This window comes from Pristis pectinata, chromosome 10 (assembly GCF_009764475.1).
Source record: "Pristis pectinata isolate sPriPec2 chromosome 10, sPriPec2.1.pri, whole genome shotgun sequence".
Classification (NCBI taxonomy): Eukaryota; Metazoa; Chordata; class Chondrichthyes; order Rhinopristiformes; family Pristidae; genus Pristis; species Pristis pectinata.
The window spans coordinates 38,108,025-38,134,539 of record NC_067414.1 but is presented as its reverse complement, the minus strand read 5'-3'; the positions used below and the strand labels follow the sequence as shown (position 1 = coordinate 38,134,539).

Here is a 26,515-nt window from a genome sequence, read left to right as displayed (position 1 = left end):
AACGTACAAACTCCTTACAGGCAGTGGCCGGAATTGAACCCGGGTCACTGGCGATGTAAAGCATTACACTAACCGCTACACTACCGTGCATTTGGTTGCAATAGGTTGCATTTGGGTCTAGATTTGCCCTCTCAGCCTCATCTGCAAGAGTACATTTTTCCTGAACCCCACATAATTGAATACTTCATTAATTATGGATAGTCACACACAGACATTCCAAAAATTCCTCAGTCTGCCAACTGTTCTCGACTCTTTTACTAGCATTCACCTTTCACCTTAACAATTCCTTCAAAAACCTGTGTAATACTGCATCCTTCCCTTCATTTGTTCCCTTTAAATTCTTTATCTCCTCTGTGTTTACCTTGACAACATTTTATGTACTTCATCCTGTCTTCTGTATTCAGTCACTGTTTGGCCTTTTGCTATCCTGGCTTACACATGGATCTTTGCATCCAGGAATCTGCTTCTAAGATGGGACACTTTCTGTCTAATATAATTTTGATGTAACCTGTTAAGGGGAATTTCCTTACATAGAATTTCAATACCTGTTTTTTCCATACCCTTTATAATGCTTATTTAGTTCTATAAATTGAATCAGGTCTGTGTTTTTGAGTGCCAAAGTTGGTCAGTGAAATGCTTGAACTCTGCATGAAATGGATACCCTCTATCTCATGGGTGTTGGAGAGAAAACAAATGGCCAAGTCCCTGTGGGGTTGTTTTTGACAAAACATGTACTTATTGAATATAAACAGTCACTGCTACAACTGTCTCCCACAATGTAGTGTAGACTTGTAACGATAAATCAATTTGCAGTTAAGTGAGTAATTTCTATAAAAATTGACTTGTTGATTTTTTTTGAAAATCTCATCTGATTGTCTCATTCAACAATTTTCTGCAGTGAATGCACAAAAACTCTTGAGCAATCCCACTTTATACCTTCCTTGGCTATTTGCCCAAAGAGTTACTGAGAGTTTGCTAATGGATGATTAGGTTGTCTTGTTAGGATTCGCATCTTTATGGGTCTGTTAATGTTGAAACATATTTCATTAGCTCTTGTGATGATTAGACGTCTACCCAATGCTCAATCTGCACCCCTCTGCACTTCAGTTCATTCCTTTGGCGTTGTTCTTCAGGGTATCCATCAGTTCAGTTAGCATCTTCTTCCCATCATGCACTAGCACCACCATAGTCAGTTAGTTTTATTTATTTATCTCTCAATTTATCTCTCAAAATTCAGATTGGTTCTGTCTGAAGTTATGTATTTTTTCCATATGTTATTTTAATAGTTTACGTAGTCTTAAACAATGTTAAAATTATCTTCTTCAATATTTTCTTAGATTCTTAATGTGGATCTAACATATATCGAAAGCAGAGCAAGTGACATTGTTAAATCAAACCGAGATATTCAACTTGTGTTAGGTCAGCTGATTGATGAGTGAGTATTGACAATTTTTTAGTCCTAACATCTATCATTTACCAAAAACAGCCAAAGGTTTTCTTGAATTAAAATTAATTGGATTTCAAAAGCACATTAGCTTCTGCTTCATTCACCTCTAGTCAGGCACAGTGGCACAACTAGTATAGCTGTTGTCTCACATCATCAGAGACCTGTGTTCAGGCCTGACCTTGGGGTGCTGTCTTTGTGAAGTTTGCATGTTCTCGCTGTGACCAAGTGGTTTCTCTCCGGGTGCTCCAGTTTCCTCCTGCATCCCAAAGTTGTGTGGGTTGGTCAGTCAGTTGGCCACTGTAGATTGCCACCCATGTGTAGGTGGTTGGTGATCAGTGCAGACTCGTTGGCTGAAGGGCCTGTTTCCGTGCTGTGTCTCTCGATGACTTCTCAAACCACCCCTCTAGCCATTTCCCAAGTCCATGCTTGGGACTTTACCCCTCATCACCTCCTTTAGCCTTTAAATTTAATTTTGCCCCCAAGCCCACTGTTCCCTCCAAATCTGCAAGTACACAGCCTCCTGACCATGCATTTTTCTACTCTAATTAAATGTTGCTACCAACATTAATTTGTTCTTTACCCCCAGCACTGACTCTCCTGCCCTTGTAAATCTTTCCTCAAGGTAACCCTTTTCCTCAATAATGGCCATGTATCTGACCTTCTCTTTCTGAAGGTTTGGAACATCTTGGCTCCGAGTATCCTCCCAAAATATTTGCATCTCTGATGTACACTTTGAATTCTTACTCCATCAATGTACTCCAAACGTACATGCAATGTCCTTGTACTGTAGACATCATTCAGATTTCTTCTCACTGCCACTTTTAGTGTGGTTCATCCACTTTCTCCTCTGCCATTCATATGCATGACACCATTCCCTTGGTTCCTTTTGCATCTGTTGCATCAGAGTACCACGGCCTAAGAATTTAATTGCATAATGATATTTTTCCCCCTCAGCATTTGCAGTTGGAAATCAACATTTTTCTCTGGAATGAAATGCAATAACAACTATTGCCAGATCTTTTTGTATTGCTCTTGAAATTCAACCATGCACTTCCTGGAATGAATCATTGTTGTGATTTTTTTTGTGTCAGAGTCCACAATATAATAGCAACCCCTGTCTTTTTGGAGCATTGAACGAAGTTGATCTCTTGTTGTTGGACACTTCTGGGACAACAAGGTTTTGCCAATGCAGAGCAAGAAAGGGAATCTGCGGTCATTCCCACCCCTGGGTCGATGCCCAGGCCTCCATCTTGATCCCTGGACCATCTGAACATGAAAACTCCCCAACTATCTGCCCAATCCCGAGCCCTCCTTCCTGATCATCAGCCCCAAGCTCTCTTCAAACTCCTCTTCCTAAGCCCAGCCTTTGAGCAGACTTCTAGCCATGCTCTTTTGTTTGGAAAATTTGCAGCATCCATTCAATTGCACTAAAAAGTCATCAGTACCTGTCTGGTACAACAGGCTCTGCTGCAGTATGCATCTGGTACGCCTGCCTGGGTCTACCTGAATATCTTGGCCAACGTCGATCCCAGTGGTTTATCATTCCACACGTGCGTGGTCCATTTCTGTGAAAACTAGTTTATATAGCTCCCTCAACATAGGGTTAGGGGAAAGATGGGTGTTCCAACCACAGGTCAAATACTTAGTCGATAATGTGGATTTTGAAGAGAAAGTAGAAGATTTGAGTTCACGGGCGGACTTATTGAAAGTGTACAAATGTTAGGGGAGGAGGCCATGGGAGGGAGGCATGCACAAGGCAAGTATCAAAGAAAGCAGAGGGAAGAGTTTACAGAATGAGGGAGTTTTGTTTTATGGCAAGGCCGTAGAAGGATTTAAGCAGAAGGGCAAAAATTTTAAGTTTGTGTTACAAGGAGTTAATGTCAGTTATAAAGATAGTGTGATGATAAAATGGTGCGTAATGTAGAATTAGGTAAGACCAGTAGAATTTTGTGTTAAATGAAGTTTATTGAGTGTTAAGGATGGCAGACAGGCTATGACAATGCTGAATCAAATGTCTGGAGGTGTCAAAGACATATTCACAGTTTCATGGCAGATGAGTCACAGTAGGGATGGAGATGGGTGATGTTACTGAGGTCAAGTAAATGTTCGTAATGGAGATAATTTAGGATTAGAAGCACAGCCTGGACATAGAGCTATTAAACAATTTAACCTTAAAGTTGTTGAGTATGAGGATTAAACTTAGTCAAAGTTTTATAGTTTGTGGTAAGTCCCAAAGACGACAACATCATTCTTGTCAATGTTTGCTTCAATGGAAGAGGAAATTAAGCAAGATGCAAAACTGGCTTCAGTTCAATAGCTACTGTTACCATCCATACTAAGTAAAATAACCTAATAGGTTTTTATGTTTCCTCCCACATTTTACCTCAAGAAATTAAACATTATGAGCAAACAGTTTTTAACTATGAATGTGAAAACAGGCAAATAATAACAGTATTTGAATTTTTATTTTATTATGTTACATGTATTTGCTCAAAAGTAACTTAATACAGCAGATGTCTACACTTGTATTAAAGTCAAGTGGGTATTTTAAATTTTAAAAGATCTTAGAAGACAAGGTAACATTGTTGCTTTTAAACCAGAGCCTACCTGGATCAGATGGCAGAAGAGGTAAATGACCGACTGCAAGAAGCTGGACATGTGACAATAGCAGAGCTCTGTAAATTGTATGACCTTCCAGCTGACTTTCTAACAGAGGTGAGTGGTTAATATTCCATGATAGGTAAAACATCACAACAGCTGATATACAGCAGTAAGGTTGTAAAAGATTTACTGATAGTTCCTTGTGAAATTGGTTGAAACACCACCAGGTTTTCTAGCTGAAAAAACTGACAGCATGTGTTACTAAGGATTCTGTAGTTTTGAGCAATCAATAACAAATGGAATAAAAACAGTAAATGCTACAAAAATTAGCATGAGCACATATCAAAGAACATTATGAAAATGGAACATTAAACTTGAAATCAGTCTGCTTGGCATGCTTTGTACTCTGCTGCATGATGCCCTGGGCCATCAAAAGGTGCTGAATATTTTCAGCATTTTCTGTTTTTATTTCAGATTTCCAGTATCTGAACAATTTATTTGAGTTATAAATGGAAAATGTTATCTGCGATAAGAAAACAGAATAAAATAAAAACACAATACTGTGGAAGTAATTCAGATTGACTCTGCAAAGAGAGAAACAAGATTTTTGTTTCAGGTTGACAGCCTTTCATCAGATTTTAAGGAGAAAACCAGTTTTAAGATTCTGGAAAGGGGAAGAGGGAACAAAAGGGACACAATGGAAAGGCAAAGAGACTAAATTACATTATTGGCACTGTTGTCACTCATTCAATGCTTAATGAATTATCTGGCCTACCTTTTAAAGCCAGAAGATTAATTTGATAAAAGCAAGCAAATCCTAAGACTTATGATGGAATAATTAGTTCTATAAAATTGAAATTATGTAATAAACCTGTGGCTGTTGTGCATGACCAGGATACAAAATGTGAAGACTAGATTGATTTTGCGTAGTGTGGTAACCTTTTAGTTTTCAAGTACTCACTTGTCTCCATACCTTTGAATATAGACATTACTTACTGTTATTGTTACGATTATTTTTGGTGTGAAAAATCTTTTTTTTGGAAGTGTTCACATCTCCCAGGAGCTACCAGTTTGACTGTAGATGGTGCTGTTATAGGATTTTAAGACTAGCTCAATAGCATGTTTTCTTTAAATACTACAGATGCTAATTCAATTAGAAAATGGCACCTGATGCATGCATGGGCTTTTGTAGCACATGATGCAGTATGTGCTTTATGGGTGAGGACAGTAATCTGAATAAAATAAAAACACTGATCAGAAATATGCAGAGTAGGCAGATTATGACCAGTTGAATTGAAACCAGCAGTGACATTTTTGAGCTCAGTGTTCAGTTAATGACTTTATCCATAATTTGCCCAATGCAGCAACTGCAAAGTGTGTGCACACACATCAGATGTCATTTTGAAACACTTAAGGCACTCTTAGCCCCTAAAGCCCATGCAAAGAGTCACATTCAGACTTCTCTTGCCTTGCACAGCTAAATATGTGTTCAGAAGCAGGAAGAACCACTTGCTGCCACTGTTTGAGAGATTCATCTTTGGTTTGATTGATTTCTTCTGGCTATCAATACTGTGTAGATTTCAGAGTTTTATTTCGACTCCACAAGGTGTGGTGTGGAAGGCACTGAAGGGCCTTGTCCTAATTTAAGGCTTCTGCACTATCTAGTTATTCCAGACATGCGTGCATTAGTTAGAGACACAGGAAATTCTGCAGATGCCAGAATCTGGAGCAATACAAAAAAAAGTGCTGGAAGAATTCAGCAGGTCAGGCAGCATCTATGGAGGGAAATAAACAGTCAACGTTTTCGGCTGAGACCCTTCATCAGGACTGGAAAGGCAGTCCTGAAAGGGTAGAAGCCAGAAATAAGAAGGTGGGGGGAGGGGGAGGAGCACACACAGGCAGGGGAAAGGTGAGACTAGGTGAGAGGGGGAAGGTAGGTGGGGGAGGGGGAGAAGATGTAATAAGCTGAGAGGTGATAGGTAGAAGAGACAAAGGGCTGAAGAAGAAGGAATCCGGTAGGAGAGGGCAGTGGACCATGGAATAAAGGATGTGGGGGGGGGGGGAGAGGAGATGGGCAGGTCATCAAGGTGGGGGGAGGGAGCCACAGGAATAAGGGAAGACAAAGGAGTTGGGGGGAAGAAAAAGAAGAGGTGGGGTTACTGGAAATTAGGAAAATCAATGTTGAGGCCATCAGGTTGGAGACTTTCAAGGCAGAATATGAGGTGTTGTTCCTCCAACCTGCATCTGGCCTCAAAATGGCAGTAGAGGAGGCCATGGATAGACATGTCGGTATGGGAGTGGGATGTGGAATTGAAGTGAGTGGCCACCGGGAGGTCCTGGCTGTTGTGGCGGACGGAGCAACAGCAGTCAAGTTGCATTAGTTGACATTCTTCTTGGAAATACAGCACACGTTGGAAGGGCAAACAAAGGATGCATAAAACAAGGCAAGATACCCGAGGAGGAGTGGGGAGCAGGGCACTCAGCAGGAGGCTTTGTGCACCCCGAGTATTTGGGGACCAGTTTCATCTGAATTGCAACTGAATAAGAGACACGTGATGCTGGTCAAACTGCTGAGATCCTCCAGCAGACTGTTTGTTGCTCCAGATTCCATCATTTGCGGTCTCTTGTGTCTCCATCCTGTATAAGGGATGTACTCACTGAATAGTCGCTTGCTGCAGCCACAATATCAGCAGAGCGATGCAAGGACCAGTGAAGCTGACTATTGCCCTGATTTTTATATATATACACCTGTATATGCTTCAGGCTTCTTCCAGGTTGGAGCTGGAAATAGTATTTCAATTTGCTATCTACAGTTGCATAAATCTCATTCAAAGAGAGCTGAATGCATTACTTTCATTCCTACTCTCATCACAGGCTATTTCTCAACACAATGGCAGATGCCTTTAGCTGTATGCAGGCCACTTGGTATGCACTGCATGTTGGTTCTTGCAACCAAAGGAAATTCTATTTAATTAATGTGCATTTGATGTGTGAGTATATTCAGAAAACAATGAAAGACAACAGCCAGAATCATGTGCCTTAATTTTGCGACACTTCATTGTCCCACCTGCCTCTGAGCCACCTCAGGAAATTAAAGGATGGCCGTTGGGTGACCAGAGCTACTTGTGGACTACATGGCTTTTGTCTCTGGTGCATAATGCATGTATACATGCCCAAAATGCATACAGAAGATGGCACACTGCTAACAAATTTTGACAGAACAGGCCATCGAGGTTCTGAAATAACACTCTTGTTACCTGGATCACTAGGGTACTTTGAATGGGTGTCAAAGTTTGTTGCATTCTACTGTATGTGGCACAAGCTTACCACCATGAGAATCCTTTTTTTACAGCCATACAATAAGCTGGAGGATGAGGCAAGGATAAAAAGGCATAATGTTACTATCACTAATGGTGAGTGTGGCATGACCAGATCTTCGTAAAAGCCCACATGGTGACTAATGTCCTTCAGGGAAGGAAATCTGCCAACTTTCCTTGATCTGGCCTATACATGACCCTCGGCTCTCAACAATGTGGTCAGTGTGTCCCCTTAAATAGTCTGGCAAGCAATCAAGTCTTGAAGGCAGTTAAGAAGGAACAATAATTCCCTGCCAAATCCCCTGAATGACTAAATGGTAACAGAACATACACTTGCTCTTTATGAAGTAAATTTCACTGCAGTTTACTTTTAACTGTTCTCATTGTTATAAAATCTAAAGGCAGATTCAGTAAAATAACTAAGTCCTGAAATCTATCACTTTCCAACAAATATTTTTAAGAAGTCATAATTTTTGATAGAAACTTTTATTTCCACTTTTGTATGCACATGTTCATTTTTGTCTGTCTAAACTTTTAAAGGAATTGTCACGGCGCCTCGGCAGAATTATAAATGGACAGATGGACACCTATGATCGCGGTGTTATTTTCACAGAAGCTTTCATTGCTCAACACAAGGCCCGGATTCGTGGACTTTTCAGTGCAGTAACTAGGTATCAATCAAGATATCACACTCATTTATCCATCAAGTTAGTTTAAATAAATAGAGAGTCCTGATGAAGGGTCTCGACCCAAAACGTCAACTGTCCCTTTGCCTTCGTAGATGCTGCCTGACCCACTGACTTCTTCCAGTAGCTTGTTTTTTGCAAAGGAATGAGTTAGTCGTGTTAACACTTAGAGTAAGATGCTATACAGACATAACTATATGTATTTAATTGTCAGCAGTTTCAGATTAGTTTACCCATGTTTTTTGTATGGATATGATGTGCCTATATATACATGCATAGCCTAAATACCAATGAGTCCAACTCTATCATTGTGGATAAAGTCTGTACTTTCCAGTTGATGGTTACTCACTTTGTCCAGTAATATCAGCATGGGTTATGTTATGCTGATTTCCTTCTTGCGCTATCAGAATAAGCTGCAAGTACATCCAAAATGCTACATTTGAAAAAGATGGTATAGTGACAAGTTTGCTTTACACTTATTTTGGCTTGAAATAAATTTCTGTTGCTACTTTTGTGGGGCTTGAGAATTGATAATAAAAGGAATCTGCTGGTTCCTCTTCGTAAGCTCTTCGTAACATTACTGTACAAAAATATATACACTACGTTACTACAAACCATATCAAAACTAAAACTTTCTTCCTGTAATTGTAATATATTCCGTTAGACATTTGCAGATCTAATTTTACTGAAAATATAATTTCTCTACCCTTAATCTCACAACTTTGATACTTACAAGATCATCACTTCAGACTTATTTTGGTCTATCTTTCTTTTGATTATTCTATAAGCTATTACTAATTATTTGTAAAATAGCTCAAACTTTGGGGATAATAAAATATGTTTTGGATTAGAAAGCAAAATATGCTAACTGGAAAGTGTTTTTGAATCATTTTGGGAAGCTCAAATTGAGAACAAGGTGTGTAATAATGTTGTATTTAGTAATTTTTTTAAATGGGATTGTTTACTGTTTTTCAATAGGCCAACACCAATAAGCTCTTTGATATCTCAGTACAAATTTCAGGAACATCTTCTTTACTGTAAGTCTTCCATGGAATTATACTCTTTAGTGCATAGAAAATCTGTGCTCAATTTAATTATTGGAAAGTAATATTCGGGTAATTCTGTGCAGATAAAGACATCGCACTTGTAGTATAATAATCTGTTAAGACACTTCCACTAAAATAATTTCATGTAGTAAAGTGTGTGCAGAGAATTTCTGTGGTGCAGAAAACAATGTCTGTAAAATGTGATGGTTTTCTGAAGAAATTTTAATATCATACAGCAATTGGGTATCTACTGCAAGGTCTGCAGTTTTCTTTCTGGATTCTCCATGCATGTTATGTGTTAAGGAACAGAAGCATTTGGACTCACTCATTGATGTCCAACAGCATGCAATGCCAAGCTGAATGCCACTTCCATAATTATATTGTCACATGTTTAGGTGTGACTGATTGACTTTTTTTGTCTGAGTAGGCCTAGCTTTTAGGGCCAAGCTTTAAGCTAAAAATACATTTAAAACAATCTAAAATAAAACATACCATTTTCAAGAACACTCTCTCAAGTCAGCAAGACATCCCCTTATGTGATACACCACCATCTCCAACACCTCCCTGAAATAGATTACGATCCCTCCTTTAACATCCCATGAGTCCTGGACCGGTGTTTGAAATCCTGATGCTCCTCTCTCCCACCCGACGGGCAGCAGATTTGTTTTCCTCCATATTGGCAGAGTAAGAACCTTTGAACATGTTAACCAGCCAGAGCATGTTCAATTCCACATGACATCTTGCACACCTCATGCTACAAAATTCATCTTTGCAAAAAAAAAAGCACATGTTGCCTCTCATCTTTAGGAAGCATCTGAAAATTATTGCTTCACAGAAAGCAATTGAAAGGCTACACTACCTGATTTTGGTCAGTAGAGGGACCTCTAATCCACTAGAAACCCAGATTTACAAAGAGCCTCTGGATATTACAAAATCCTGTGTTGCTGCATGTGACTGAAATTTCATCAGAAATTTGATGGTTTTCTGAATAAATTCTAATCACGTACAGCAATTGGGCACTTACTGCAAAGTCTGCAGTTCTCCTTCTGGATTCTCCATGGATATTGTGCGTTAAGGAACAGAAGTATTTGGACTTGCTCATTGACATCCAAATGGCATATTAATGCCCTGCAAACCCACCCCCCCACCTCATCAGCACTCGCCACCTGCACCCTGCACTTGACCTGGGCTGGATGTGGAGAGTTTGTCTTGCTGCCCTACCTTATCTCAGATTCCAGTAACAGGACCTTGAACATCATAACTCGTGGTTTCTTTCAGCTGTGTTGTTGATTTTAATAGTTTTTAATCGAATAAAAATTAAAATTAGTAGAGAATCAATCAATTAAAAATACAAAAACACATTAAAAATTGCTTTACAGTTCTTGTCTTCCCCATTATCTCCCCAGCCTTCATTATGTAAAGTAGTATAACCACAGCATATTTTGTCTGGGAAACGTAGGAATTTGAATCCATGTAGGAAATGTATACTGCATGTCAGCGCTGAAAATGCTGCTAGTTTATGCTGTTAGGACAAAGAACATACTTTTTCTTTTCACTTCAATTCCCATTCCTGCTAAGCAAATAATATCTGATGACCTAAACTAAAATCCTTACATTCAGAGAGATTTTAGGGGCTGCTAATCTGAAGTAAAAATAACAAATGAAAAATAATTAATGATAATTAACACAAGAAAATAGGAGCAAGTGTAGGCCACCCGGCCACTTAAGCCTGCCCACCATTCAATATGATCATTGCTGATCTACCCCAGGCCTCCTCTGTGCCAGGTCCCCGTAGCCCTCATTCGCTGATCTTTCAAAAATTTATATACCTCCGCTTTAAATACTTGTAATGATATAGTTTAAAAAAAGGTAACACAGTAGCAGACCAGGAGGCACTTTTAAAAGCCATGTTTTTATTTCAGTCGTCTGCCCTCTGCTCCTTGTTTTCTGAAAATGGATAACTAAAACTTAACTGTGAGATAATATGAAGCTGTAACGTAGTTACAATGTTTATTGAGTCATAGAGCACTATAGCACAGAAACAGGCCCTTCGGCCCATCTAGTCCATGCCAACCTGATCTTCTGCCTAGTCCCACCTACCCAGACCATATCCCTCCAAACCCCTCCTATCCACATACCTATCCAAACCTCACTTAAATGTTACAGTTGAACCCACATCCACCACTTCTGCTGGCAGCTCATTCCACACTCGCACCACCCTCTGAGTGAAGAGGTTTTCCCTCAGATTCCCCTTATATATTTCACCTCTCACTCTAAACCTATGTCCTCTAGTTCTAGTCTCACCCAACCTTGGGGCGAAAAAGCCTGCATGCATTCATTCAATCATGCATTCATTCAATCTATACCCCTCATAATTTTGTATACCTCAATAAGATCTCTCCTCATTCTCCTGCACTCCAGGGAATAAAGTCCTAAACTATTCAACCTTTCCCTATAACTCAGGTCCTCAAGTCCCAGGAACATTTCCTCTACACTCTTTCAAGCTTACTAATATCATTCCTATAGGTAGGTGACCAGAACTACACACAATACTCTAAATTTGGCCTCACAAATGTCTTGTACAACTTCAGTGCGCTGATTTATGAAGGCCAAAGTGCCAAAAGCTCTCCTTATGACCGTGTCTACCTGTGACGCCACTTTCAAGGATTTATGGATCTATATTCCCAGGTCCCTTTGTTCTACTGCACACCTCAGAGCCCTACCATTCACTGTGCAAGTCTTACCCTGGTTTGTCTTCCCAAGATGCAACACCTCACACTTGTCTGCATTAAATTCCATCTGCCATTTTTCAACCCATTTTCCTAGCTGGTCAAGGTCATGCTACAAGCTTTGATAGCCTTCCTCACTGTCCACTGCACCCCCAGTCTTGGTGTCATCTGCAAATTTGCTGATCCACTTTCCAGTTTACCATATTATCATCTAAATCATTAATATAGATGATAAACAACAACGGCCCCAGCACCGGTCTCTGTGGCACACCACTAGTCACAGGCCTCCAGTCAGAGAGACAACTATCTACTACCATTCTCTGGCTACTTCCACTAAGCCAATGTTGCACCCAATTGGCTACTTCATCCTGAATGCCAAGCGACTTAACCTTCTGGACCAGCCTCCCGTGCTGGACTTTGTCAAAGGCCTTGCTGAAGTCCACGTAGACAGCGTCCACCGCCTTTCTCTCATTGACCTTCTTCATAACCTCCTTGAAAAACTCTATTGAGATTAGTTAAATATGACCTGCCACACACAAAGCCAAAGGTTGATTAATACTTAACTGAGACAATATGAAGGAACAAGCAGCTGTAATGTGGTCACAATGTTTGTTAAACTTTGCTGGTTCATCATTTAAGTGCAGTGTAAAATACATATGATTTAAGTGCAGTGTAAAATACATAGTTTGTAACTGTGGTGTTGAACAAAGAAAGATTAAATGAGTCTTTTCCTTTTGTTACTGTCTATAAAATCTCACTGAAGGCTTGAAACAGATTCTCTGATATGAATCTGTTCATATCGGAGATAAGTAAATAAAATCGAGCAGATTTATATAAACGGCTAGAATACTAAACAACTATCATTTAGCAAGTTGTTTTTTTTATAAATATATGCCTAAAATTGCCGTAACATCACCAGGATTGTGGTCACAGGGACAGAAATGAGGACAGAAGGTAGATGTGTCAGTTTCTGGCTTCTTTCAGGAGCTCCATTGGCATTTGTTGAATTGTCCCAACTTTGTGGCAACACAACACAATGCAGGCAGAATGCGTTAAGCTTAAATTGTGCTCTTGAGCAGTAATTTGTGGGATAGTGTCCTTGTAAACTCTCAAAGTACCTTGTTGGAAGCACAAAGATCTGAGTAACACTGAAACAGTAGCACAGTCATATTTTATATCATTAACCACAAATTGGTGTAAAAATGGGGAAATGTTCTAAGTTAATGGAAGTTCCAGAGCTGGAAGTTTGAAGTTCCTGAAAGTTAATGTAGATTAAAAGGATCTTGCATGTTTATTTGACTAGCAGTAAACATATTCATATAATTATTGGTGCATTATCTTAATTTCAAGTTTTATTAAATATTTATTTTGATGACCAAATTGGTTCAATTTTTTAAATTGATTTGTAATAATATATGTGCCACTGACAAGGTCATCATATAAAACACACCCCAAAGTTATTACCCAGATTGCAGGAGGTTTCAGTTTTGTTCATCTGTATGCTGTATACTTTTGAAAGCTGAAATCATGGAGCGTTATTAATTTTTCTCCGTCACTTTTGGTGTGGATTACTATTTTTACAGCTTTTCTTGAGGAGTTTATTAACAATGGTCGTTTGAATGGAGCAGTTATTGGTGGCAGACAGGATAAGGCTGTATATGTGCCTGATATCTATTCAAGAACTCAAAATAACTGGGTGGATTCATTTTACAAGCAAAACGGCTATTTGGGTAACTGTTTTAATGCTTCATTATTAATTAACTTTTTATATCTAAGGTTGTGAAGTTATTTATGGTCATTTGTGATGTATAATTCAAATCAATTAGGACCAGATTCAGAGTGGTCCAAACTTGAAGTGATTAAATAATTCCGGTCCTTGCACTGAATTGTGCTTTTCCTCCATTTGACAAGACGAACTCCAGATACCCACAACAAGGTAAAATTTTACCCTCTATTCCATGCATTAAAAACCTACCTTGCAAAATTGTTGTTTAAAATCAATGGGATTATAACATAATTAGTGCATGCAACCAATGGTGAGTTTCTACCTCATTATCTCCTTGAGCTGTAGTGTTAACAGAAATGACAATCTAGCCATGTTTTTCCCTATCTAGAGATGAATCTTGTTAATTTCAAATTTTGAATTTTTCTAAAATTTCTTAAGAAAAGTTTTCAGGTTTTTATATTCTATTTGTTACAAAATTGCTAAGCAATTAATGATGGCATTTCAAGTGCATTCAATGCACAGGGACTTGTGTCCTTCAAAAAAATTATTTGCCAACTGTTCATCACTTCATTGTCCCACTCTGATCTTTCAGTTATGCCATTTAATTATGTTATGTAATCATACCAGTGTATTTGTGAAGGTCAGCAAATAAAACCCTAACAGCTGAAACCCAGGATGTTCCTATCATTTTGTAAAATCAGAAACATTAATTGTATGTGTATAAACCAAATCATAACACTATATATCTTTGCATACTTAATCAAAGTTGTAGCTGGAAACCATCCACTAAACTTTGCTGTAGAATCCAATGTAAATCTATCATTAGTAGCTGGCAATTAATTTGAGATGAACAGTTTTTGGTCTCCTCATTACTTTCCCATAATATGTTAAGCTGTTTTGGTTAAAAGTGAGCAGCAATTTTATTAGGAAGAGAAAGTTCTTGCCTTTGCCTTGGCCCTTCACAGGTTTTTAGTAGAGAGTTTCTTGTTGGGCTGCCAACGTTTATACTAGATATTTTATTAGATAACATAAAAAGTTGAACATGCAGAATTCCAACCAGAAGATCTGTCATTTGAAATTAATAAAATACTGAGCTGGAAATTTTTGCTGGCCTCTACATTCACGAAGATCAGTTTTAAAAATCTAACTATATAATTATTACATGCTGGATACACATGCATAGCTTTAAGAAGGTCACACTAAAGAGAATGGGGAGAGGTCTGCATTGGAAAGTACCTGAAAACACGTGTAGGAATCAGATTCACAAATAACATGTTTCTGTTCTTACCAGCCACATTGTTCATTGGCTGGATACTGCATGCATTTCAGCTTGTGTGGGACATTTTGATTCTGTACCATTGTAACTACACAAAGGAAGACGATAAATAAATGTTCACGTCAATCGTCCTTCATTGAAATTGTTTGTTTCTGACTTGGGGAAAAATCAGTTTATGGACAGTTCGCAGGAATGGAACCCTTGTGTAACCTGGGGACTACCTGAACTTGGAATGAATTACAATTCACCTTGATATTAATAGTTGCAATATCAGTAGCTTTGTTGACATGTTTATAGATATTGATGAGAGTGAAATTGCAACACTTTTGGAATTTCATTTTTATACCACTTTGGTCTACTTTGCTGCATTTTTCAATTTGACAAAGTGGAAGATTTTTTTTCTAGGAAGAGAACCATTCCAGTTTGTGGATTAAAAACAAGTGTACCCGATGGACATGTTGTTGGTTTATTTCTTGTTCTAGGATGCTTATCTGAAATGGACTAGGGTTTTTAAAACCAACCTGCAATAAATGTCAATACATACTTAGTTGCAACCCTCTTGAGTTTGATAGACCCAAATTTCTCAAGAATGATACTGCTGACCTTGATATCTATTCAGAGAAATTATTGTTAGAGTATGAGAATATTGTTGTTGGTTAACCCCCACTCATATAATGAAATTGAGAGTTTGTTTTTGGATACAATATTGTTCTTTCAAGGAAATCATTTTTTTGTCTCTTCTGTTCTAGAATTTGATACTCTGTGCAGGCTGGGAATTCCAGACCCAATAAATTATATAAAGAAGCGATATAAATCTGCATCAATGACCACATTGAAAGCAGTGTGTGTTGGCCAAACTATTGTGGATCAAGTAGAAGCTTCAGTGGAGGAGGCTATCCGATCTGGTACCTGGGTGGATATACAGGTACTGTTTCTGTAACACACTGCCATTAGGCATTCTTCCAAATTAGGAATGGGTAAAAGAAATTGAAACTTCAAGGAAAATGGTGTAGCTGAGAGAACCTAATTGGATCACAAAAATATAATAGTGCATTAAAACCCACCAAACTGAAGATGAAGGAACAAAGAACATTTTATAGCAAATATAGCATCTTTTAGGAATTATTGAGCTTCTTGAACTCGCCTTTTCATAAACAGATTTACCCTGGAGAAAATACTAGTCTTGGTGTTTGATTACTATTTATTGGTCCTTTGTTCATAAACTGATACTGACATAGTGAAGTTGTGTTCCCAGTAGGAAACATGAATCAAGATCTCAAATCACTGTTGCCTTCACCAATCCCCACCCGGCTCCCATCACTTCCACAATACCAAAGCCTTTCATGTGTGGAGAGTTTACTCCCTGCTTCTGACTTTGGAATAACAATTAAAACTCCAATACTCGGGCATCCTTGAGGACTTTAGTGAGGCAGCACATTGGCACAGCTCCATTGACCTAGAATTCTTTGAACAATAGGATATTGGATTATCGGAGTTTTACTGTATTTATTATTCTTGGGTTAAGCCAGAATATCCACTGCTTGATAAAGCCATCATACATAATTGTACCTGAAGCAGTGAAGGTTGTGGATTTTTTTTGTTCTTCTGAGTTGAAAAATTTCAAGTGTCTCAGTTAAAGTTTTCAATTAAGAAACTGATGCAATAAATTAATCGTGGGGGTTTTCCTTACTGAGGGTTGAGATGAATTATCATTGTTGTAGTAATGACCACCACCTAAGTTTGAGGGGTTCCTTGAGAGACATTGTGTGCAGATGGTTAATACTTGTTGTTAACTGCTTTCTATCAGGTAAGATAAGTTAGAACCTTATCTTAAACGCTAAGATAAGCTGACCTGCACTCAAAAGGATCTGACTATCTGTTCGACAAGGGTTGGGTCACTATCAAAGAAAATATGTACTCAGGCACGGGAAGAATTGGGTTGGTAGCTCTTTATGAATAATTGAACTGAAGCTCCTGATTGGCCACAGTCAGGCTGGGTCCAGATTGGCTGAAGTTGGGCCAGGGCTAGGTGTGGCTTGGCTGTGGTCAGGCCAGGTTTTGTACCCAAGCAGGCATCTAGCATCGGTTTCCCTCACTTTCCACTTCCCAGAAAAATGTGGTTCTGTGATTGTTCAGGGGACTTTATTCCAAGAAGGAAAACATAGCTAAATTCTTAATAAATACTTGGTGAAGGATTACTGGGGATACGTGGGAATTTGGAGTTGAGGTTACAATCAGAGCAGTGGTGACCTTAGTGAATGATAGAGCAAGGTTGAAGGGCTGAGTAGAGTACTCTTGCTCCAAATGTTCATAAGTTTATTAAGAGCAATGATACATGAAATACTGTTGTAACAGTTGTCAGAAAGCTTTGCCAATATTTTGCATTCGTGGACCAGGTAAATATAATCAAAGGACAAAATTATTAGATTAAATGTAATGTTTATTACCTTTTTTCTCACTAAAAATATTACAACCCCCACCAGCAATGTTTGAATGTGTGCTGTTTTGTGTCCAGCCCTTATTGCCCAGTTCGTTCTCTGTGGAAGATGCCTCCATTTTGCTCCAGCAGTTGATGAGGACAATGAACAAACATTCTGCTTCCAGGATCTTTGCTGATACCATTGTGGTCAGTGAACAGTTCATCAGCAGCTGCGCAGCACTTTTTGAGCAGATGATGCAACACAAGGCTGAAAAGGTAAAAATCATATTCAACTTCAGAACCTAAAAATGGCCTTTGTCAGACAGCAGAATATAATTAGAAAGCAGCATCGTGGATTTAAAGATTACAAAGTCCAGTTCTGTTTTCCAATGATGACTTGAAGTGAAACTCAAGACATGTTTATTGTTAGCATTCCTCCCTCCATTTCACACTTAGTAACAGAGGTTTTGCCCCTAGCCTGGAATTTCAACCCTCAGCCCATCCACCGCAACTTTTCTTCTCCCTGCTTTCGAAGACTTCCTTGGAATGATTTGTTTCATCATATTTTACTTGCATGTCATTCTTTTGCTTCTGTTCAAAGTACACATTTCCTCTGAGGCACCTAAAGATCTTTTTCTACATAATGTAAATTACAACCAGAGAGTTCAGCTGTCTGGTGTTAATACAGAATTATTGTCACTATGAATGGCAAATTATACTGGCGGACTGATTGTAGGAACTGTTTGCATACTTCCACTGGTACATACGATTTTTGAACCACAGCCTATAAATTGACAGCATTCTGCAACTTAATTACCCCCACTCCATACTAGTTACACTTTCCATACCTGAACCCTCCCCCATAGACCTTGCTAACCAAATCAGTAGAATGTGTATTTGTAATATCTTTTTTATGAATTGTGTCTGAAATTAACCTTGTTTCCACGCCTAAGTTTATTCTAAATAAAAATTCAGAAAATACTCCTGGATCAATCCTGTATCCTCAAGTCTCAAGTCATTTTGAAAATCACTCACAAGACATTTGGTTTCTCAACCTGAACTGGTATTTTTCAGCTTTTCTGATGCTGAGAGATGTTCTATCACTGATCCTGGAATCTCCTGCCTGCATTTTCAATAGGCAATGAAAAAAATAATTTGGGGTGGGGGGGGGGGTGTTCTTCTCAGTAGTATGCACCAGGCATGCAATGTTGTACCTTCTGCCCTTGCTCCCACTACTTCCTCCCAGATCAAAGATTGGGTTCTCCATCCTTGCCTTCAATCCCACTGGGATCATCTTCACAGTTTCTGCCACCTTCAATAAGATCTTGCCACCAGACACATCTTCCCCTCCTCTTGCCTTTCAACCTTCAGAAGGAACCATTCTCTCCACAGTTCCCTAGTTCGTTCTTTTATTTCCACCAATCATTCTCCTTCTCATGGTGCTTTCCCATGCAACTGCAGGAGATTAAACAACTATTTTTTTAACCTCATCTCTTCCCACTACCCAGGGATCCAAACAGTGATTTACCTGCACTTCTTTCAGTATTGTTTACTGCATTCTGTCTCACAATATGGTCTCCTCTGCATTAGAAAAACCAGATTGAGTAATTAATTTGCTGAATACCTTCACGCAGTCCTCACGAGTGACACTAACCTTCCAGTTTCCTGTCACTCTAATTCTTCATCCCATTCCCAATCTGACCTATCTGTCTGTAGCCTCCTGCACTGTTCCAATGAAACCCAACATAAGTTTGAGGAACATCATCTCTTCTGTCTGGACATGTTGCAACCTCAGGACTTAACGATTTCAGCTAACTCCATGTTCCTGTTTGTATCCAAACTGAACGGTGTTGTTGCAGGATCATCCATCTGTAACATTAACTCAGTTTTATCTCTCTTCACAGGCACTACCTGATCTGCTGGGCATTTCTATTCACCAGATGGCTCTGTGGACTGAGTATCCTTGGCCTCAGCCTACCAGGGATATTCCTTCTGTCCTATCCATCACTCCGCCGCACCCCCCACCCCACCCCCAAAATCCTCTCTACAACTTAGAACCAACTTCCAGTTCTGATGAAGGGTCTTAGATCTGAAACATTAATTCTGTTTCTCTTTCCACAGATGTTATCTGACCTCCTCAATTTTCCAGCACATTCAGTTTTTGTTTCAGATTTCCAGCATTTGCAGTTTTTTTAAACATCAATTCTAGTATCTTATGCAAATTGTACTCTGCCCCTGGAGTTAAGTCTGGTTGACCAGTAGGAGTAGAGTGTGTGAGACAGGACAATGAACAGCAACCAGTTAGCTTGTGTTGAACATTATCTGTTTATTAAGTACAAAATTCTACACTGAAAACTGACGTCAGTTGATGAGTAGCTCACAGCCCCTGATCTATCGATTCACTCAGATATAGCTGGTGTAATCTTCAGTCTATTCTCTTTCCTAAAGTCTTCCCATGCAGTCCTTAACCCTGTACAAAACTTTCTTCCATATGCTGAGCTTTATCCCTCAATCCACAGACAAAGGTCAAACATGTCATGGCCACTGAAGATGCCAAATGACCTTTTAGCTCCACCCAGGTCATCAGCACCTCCTGGTAATTTGGTTATCTCCTTCACACTGATGATTTGCATCACCATTATCTCCTTCACACTGATGATTTTCAGCCATTTGAAATTGCTCAGCTATATTTATTAGCTCCATCCCTACTCATGGACGTGTATAAAACAAATTGGATTGAAAATATTAAGATGCTTTTTACAAATTCTGACTGTAGACAAAATTTCAGAGCTGTGGTACAAAACCAGGCTGTAATCCCAGTTATGTTTAATCCCAGCCCATTAGCCTGCATGTCCTTCAAGCTAATTCTTTAGATCCAAAGGACCAATTTTTGAATCTTGGGTTGTGAAGTGGAAGTGACTTTTATGTTAATAAAAATTCTCATCACCAATGCAGCAAATAGGGTTCAAGAATATCTCCAAGCAGTCAGTTTTAACTCCATTGCCTGCTGTTTGAAATTGCTGTTTTTCATACATTTTTCTGGTGTTGAATTTAGTTGACATCTATGTCCTTGGTTTTGTAATTTGTACATTGTTTGAGGGAAATCTTTACACAGCATAATGTTGTGTTTTTTCAAATGTCCTATTTCTCGTGCTACATTAATCATTGGCTATTTGTCATCTATTAGGAGATGCAGAACAATCATGCCCATGTGTTAACAGAGGAGGACCTGAAGCAAGCTGCTATTATTGCAGAAAGTATGATTTCAGTTAAAAGGGACAAGCGAGAGGACAGGAAAAAGAAATCATCTGGTGGGTTTATAAATAACAAAGTTCATAGATTTCATTTTGTGTACATATTTTTACTGACTCTCCTTAAAGGCTTTCAAAATTTGAATCGTGACATTTAAAACAAAATTAAAATTATTTTTGTTTCAAGCCTGCAATTTAGTATTTTTGTTGTAGATATTAAAGGAGGTCACAAACTTGTTTTTTTAATGGGTAACCAATTTTCCCTTGGTTTCCAATATTACAATATTCTTTGCAGTGATGAAGGGATCAGAAATCCCTAGAGGACCAGGAATAGGGTTGGCTACAATGCAAAACTTCTCCCATGCTACCAAACTGGCAGAGATTTTTCTGGGCAAAATACTTGAGATGAAGGGGATTGATGTGTATTTATGTATAAGTGATAGAGCAACTTTGAGCAGGGGACGGAATTGTGGTTAAACAAGATTATCCTAAAGCTGCTGCTAGAGGTTGAGAATATTACCTTTAACTTCATGCAAGAAGCATTGCAATGTTGAGTTCAGCTTTGAAATGCTGCTGCTTCTTGGACCAAGGAAGGTTAAGAAGGATGTCTGATTGTGTACAAGATTGGTTGAGGTTGGGTAAACAGCATGAAGTTGTTACAGTTAGTGATTTACTCAAAAGCCAAAGGATGTAGATTTAAAAAAATTGGGATGAAAAAGACAAGGGGAATATGGAGAAAAGCTCCCTTTATGCAAAGAGAGTTACAATATGGAAATGCAACTGACAAGGGTTGCTCTACTAGGAGCCAGCATAGATTCAATGGGTTTTTTCCGCGCTTTTAAAATTCTGAGTGTCAATTGCTGCCAATCACCTCTCTGACACTAACTCATTTTTCAAGATTTTCTATTCGAGGTTTTTAAAATGTAGAAATATTTTGTTTCAGGTTTATCTTTTCATTTGTCTGTTTTCACTTAGTCAAATCTCCCTTTCCCTCTTCTTAATCTTTCTGTGACATTGAATTCATCCATTCAAAGTTACAATTGCTAATCAGTAGAAGGTGGCTTTAATTTGTTTTCCGTGCTGCACTGTTATCAGTTCTTGTTTTCAGCAAACTACCACACAGGTATTTAAGGACAATGTACAAGTGGTGTTGACTTGTTCTTAGATACCCTGCTCAGCCCCATGTCCCTCAAACCTAATAGGTTCAGTTGCAGCAAAGTTCTCTTTTTCTATGTAATCAGCCCACAGATTTCCAATTTGTATCAACATGGGGATGCTGTCATAATATGGAACTTTACATAGGAGGAGTTGTTTGAGGCCACTTGAATTCATATTATTCATAAAACAGAAAAAACAATCCTTCATTCAGTCCTGATTTATTGTCTACATTTCAATTGTCCTCCACCAGATGGCACTGGAAGTACCCGAGCAGGAGGTGGTGGCAACGCAAGAGAAATCAAGACCAGAAAGAGCAAGAAAAAAGGAAAGAGAGACGAGGATAGTGATGAAGAGATGCCAAGCACGGGTATGTGTGACTAATTATTTGCAATTCTTCTTCGATTTTTAATCCAGTGAATTATAAACTGTAAATCTCTAATATTTACTTCAGTTTGCTGTAATTTGGTTCCCTTTTAGTTGCTTCCTAGGGTTTAATTTGCAAGTATTTATTGTACTTTTTTTTATGAAAATCCACTTTACAGAAACTCAAAGGTGACTCTGGAGCAAGTTGGACATATTGAATTTTGAAAATGTTTCTGTAATAAAGATAATAGAATTATAATTTCTGTTGATTTCCTGTTGGGTAAGAATGGAAAACGAAAATTGTTTACTTTTAAAATTGTAGATTGAAGGTGATTTTATTTGGTGTTGACTGTGGTATGAAGTAAGAAATCAATTAGGCCTGTATTCACTAAAGTTTAGAAGAATGAGAGATCTCATTAAAACATACGACGTTTCAATGGACTGGATGCAAGGAGGATGTATTTCCTGGCAGGAGGGAGTTTTGAACCAAGGGTCACAATCTCAGCTTGCAGGGTAAACTATTGTGGACTGAGATAAGAAGGAATTCATTCAGTGGGCAATGAATCCTATGCATTTCTGTATTGCAGAAAGCTTTGAATGCCAAATCTTTGAATATGATGGAGATAAGTGGATTTCTAGACACGGAAGGAATCAAGGGATGCAGGGGGAGAGTGGGAATCAAGTATTGAGATAGAGGATCAGCCGTAATTGTACTGAATGGCAGAGCAGGCTTAAAGGTCCAAGTGGCCTGTTCCTGCTGTTTTTCAGTGTTTTCTGTGTTTTTTGTGTAATTTAAGTGCAGCACAGACCTTGCCATCAGCACCCAATCCCTCCTAATCTTTAGACTCCTCTTTGTTCCCCACCTTTTTCTTGCCCAAAGGCTCCGATCCCTCTTAATCTTTTAGGTCTCAGTCTATAACCTGTCTGATTGACTTCTCTTCTTCATGATCCTATGCACTCTTGGACTTGCATGCTTTGCCATGGTGCAGCACATAAAGGAAGCATGTGATATCCTTTCAGTAATGCCCAATGCCAGGCTACATGCACTTCTGGATATTTAATCAACAGGCCCAGGTCCAAATAGATCACTGGAGTGCTATGTAAGGATGAACTCGCACACCCAAGTAAACATCAAGGGCTTTCCAGGCATTGCTTTATTACTGCATGTAATCTAATGCATTCTGTAACAGTAGTTCAATTTAGCCCAGAGAAGTGCAGTTTTTATTGACCTGGAAACCTAACTTACTATGTAAAGGAAACTGAAAATACAGCAATGATTAGATGTTGAACTTTGCACTAATGTTTTAGTTCTTGACTTTGTAGGTAAACACAAGCCAAAGGAAGTAATTTTCATGCCAAAAGAAGAAATTGAAAGCATCTTGAAGAATCACAATCCGGAGTGTCCAGAGGAACTGATAAGTGAACTTGCAGAACATTTGATCAGGTAAATGCACAACAGGTGGAGAAGTGCAATCTGTACATACTGTCCACTCACGCTCAAAAACAATTTGAAAGCTAGATCAATAATTGTTGCAATGAATTACAGACTAGGAGTCTGAACAGGAAATTGGTGTCACTTGGAAATTGAGATGGAAATTGTGGTGCCTTTGATGCTTAATTGCCCCACAAAGGTTGAGTTTTGGTAACTATCAATGTATAGTCTCTCAGCAAGTGCCCACAGTCTTTTTGAACATGGTCTGAAAAAGGAGCCAATGCCCTGGCGTATCAGCTAAAAGAAAGAATCTGCATTGATATAGTGCCTTTCATGACCTTAGGATGTCCTTAATGTCCTTTTGCAGGCAATGTAGTATTTTCTCCTTAGCTTGCTTTACTATTGCTCCCAGCTCTCTCAGTGAACTACATGGTAGAAGATGTATATTTTGATATGTATTTCAAAAAGGTGGAAAAAATACAAAATAGATGTTAGTATTTTAACTCTGCAGTGGAAAGCAGTCTAGGTGACAAATAGTAAGCCATCCTTGAAGGTCCAAGTGATATTAGCTTCCTGGCTATAATAACAAGCCTTTGGCCAACTCAGGGTGTTGCCTGGGATGAAGTATGTCAACCATTCAGGAGAGACTGGAAAGGCTGGGTTTGTTTTCCTTAGAGGATGGATAGCAGGCAGGGATCTGAATTGAGGTATACAAAATTATAAAAAGACTGTGGGCAGTTGCTGAGAGACTATTCACAATCTTTCGATAGTTATCAAAACTTAACCTTTGTGTTGAACATTTAATGCAATTTAGCATCAAAGACGCCACGCTTTCCAGATAGTGGGCAACATTTCCTCGTGGCATAGATGTAAAACCAGAGGACACAGGTTTAAGGTAAGGGGTAGGAAATTTAATGAGGATTTTTTCATCCAGAGAGTGGTTGGAATCTGAATCATACTACTGGAGGGGGTGGTGAGAGGTAAGTACTCTCACAACATTTAGGAAGTATTTAGATGAGCACTTGAAGTGCCATGGCATGGAAGGCTATAGGCTGAATGGTGGAAAATAAAACTACAAGATAGGTACAGGATGACCAGCAGAGATACAATGAGGGAAAGGACCTATTTCTATGCTGTAATACTCTGTGACTCACTTTGAAATAAATCCAGCCCCACCAAGGCTAGTTGCTGGGCCAAAGGCAAATGTGAGCTGGATGTTCAGAGGCAGTCAGCAAGTCACAAAGTGGGTGGGAGATCTGCATTTTCTCTCTGCAACTGGCTTTACGACATTTAAAGATGCTAGATTCATACATCAAAAGTGCTTCACAGCGTTACCAGAAAAGCTTTGATACTGAGCCCCATTAAGAAATGACAAGACGGGTGGTGAAATGCTTGGTTTCAAGAAGCATCTTAAAAGAGAAGAGAGATGGAGAAGGATAATAATAATAAAGGAATAAAAACTGAATTCCAGTTTACTCACATAGAATTACCTGTGATCTTTGAGCCTGTTTTTATATGTCTGGATGATAGAAGTGTCACATCAGTGATTTTAACCATTGGTTCTACCTTTTGGTCAATGTATTGAGAACCTCATTACACATGTTATCTATATTGGTTTAAATAATAATGTAATTGCACTATTTATGAAAATACATACGTATTTTAAAAACAGATGTTCTGTTCTTGCAGACTTGAGATTTACCATTCCATTTCTTTTAACAGACCTTTAAATAAAAGCTATCAGGAAGTGTTACATACAGTGTTCACATCCACTGCCTCCTCTACTTCAGGAGCTAGTCGGAAAAAGACTGTGAAAGAACTGCAGGAGGAGGTCTCACAGTTCCATAACAATATAAGGCTGTTTGAGAAAGGAGCCAAGCTCTTTGCAGGTAAAATCTCACTGCATTTATGCAGGAAATGTACTTCCCCTGAAATCAATGATATGTTCCTGAGGAATCAGTAGGGATTTGTGGAAATCTACTTGAACTGGCTTATATAATACAAAAATCCACTGAGGTCTTGTGAGTGACATATGATGCACCAGCACAGTATTAGCCTGTGAAAACTGGATTGTCTTCTACCTACACAGCATGAAGATAATTTTTTAAAAAATTATAATGAATTCTAATATATCAATGAAGAATGGCATGTTGTAAATCAACTCCATTTTTGCACAATTGATCCCTATCCCATGATGCCATTATCTAACTAATCTATCAGTCATTCTTGAAACATTCATTTGATCCTATATCCATGGGCTTTTAGGTGACTCTTTGAAATAATTTTTAATTTCACTCTTAGATTGCCTGGCTTGAAGTCTAAGATCATGCCCCTTTTTGGATCCAGTCACAAGAGAAAGTAGTTGCTCCATTATCTATCCTATCAAAACTGCAATTTTAAAGATGTTGAATAGCTCCCTTTCAACATCTAAGTGTAAAGGAATAAAGGCTCTCCTTAAGAACTTTTTGTCAAAGTGTGACTGACCCTTTAGGTCCAGTATTGTTATGGCAAATCTGCACAATAATTCCACTGTGCCATGTGCCCTCGCCACTTGCCAAGGTCAATATTTCACTCCTGTAGCGCAGTGCCCAGAACTAAACATGAGATTCCAAATGCGGTCAGACTCATGGTGTACAAGGTAAACATTATTTCCTCACTTTTGTATCCCAGCTCCCTTGAGGGAAGGTGAATGTTAACTGTATCGATAACATTTCAAATTACATCTCAGATTTTTTTTTGTATGTGGTCACCTCAGTCTCAGATATAAAAATCTCACCTTGTGTTCAAATCTCTTCAAAGCTCTTTTTTGTGTCTCTATCTCTGTTGTTAGTAAACTGATGTTAGGGACAGAAGCAGCATGGGTACAAAACTGGTTAAAAGACAGAAAGCGATGCCTTGCATTTTTTGAGTAGAGGGAAGTCAGCTTACTGTGGTGTTCCCCAAGTTCAGTATGAGAACCGCTAATACTTTTGATAGCCAGTGATTTAGATGTGGAGGGACAGAACACAGTTTCGAAATTCAGGAGCAAAAAATAAATTACTGCAAGAACTTAGCGGGTCAAGCA

The 26,515-nt window shown here is 38.8% G+C and overlaps 1 protein-coding gene across 1 annotated transcript in view; it reads left to right on the top strand.

Moving 5' to 3' along the window:
* The window catches only part of ufl1 (UFM1-specific ligase 1), a 52,665-nt gene that overhangs the window by 11,005 nt on the left and 15,145 nt on the right, over positions 1–26,515 (top strand). The window contains exons 4-14 of the mRNA XM_052025163.1: positions 1,338–1,435; positions 4,048–4,162; positions 7,906–8,036; positions 9,030–9,088; positions 13,410–13,556; positions 15,578–15,753; positions 17,344–17,523; positions 20,435–20,558; positions 21,907–22,023; positions 23,343–23,463; positions 25,174–25,340. Coding sequence (XP_051881123.1) covers positions 1,338–1,435; positions 4,048–4,162; positions 7,906–8,036; positions 9,030–9,088; positions 13,410–13,556; positions 15,578–15,753; positions 17,344–17,523; positions 20,435–20,558; positions 21,907–22,023; positions 23,343–23,463; positions 25,174–25,340 — 1,435 coding nt within the window. The remainder of the gene's footprint in view (positions 1–1,337; positions 1,436–4,047; positions 4,163–7,905; positions 8,037–9,029; positions 9,089–13,409; positions 13,557–15,577; positions 15,754–17,343; positions 17,524–20,434; positions 20,559–21,906; positions 22,024–23,342; positions 23,464–25,173; positions 25,341–26,515) is intronic.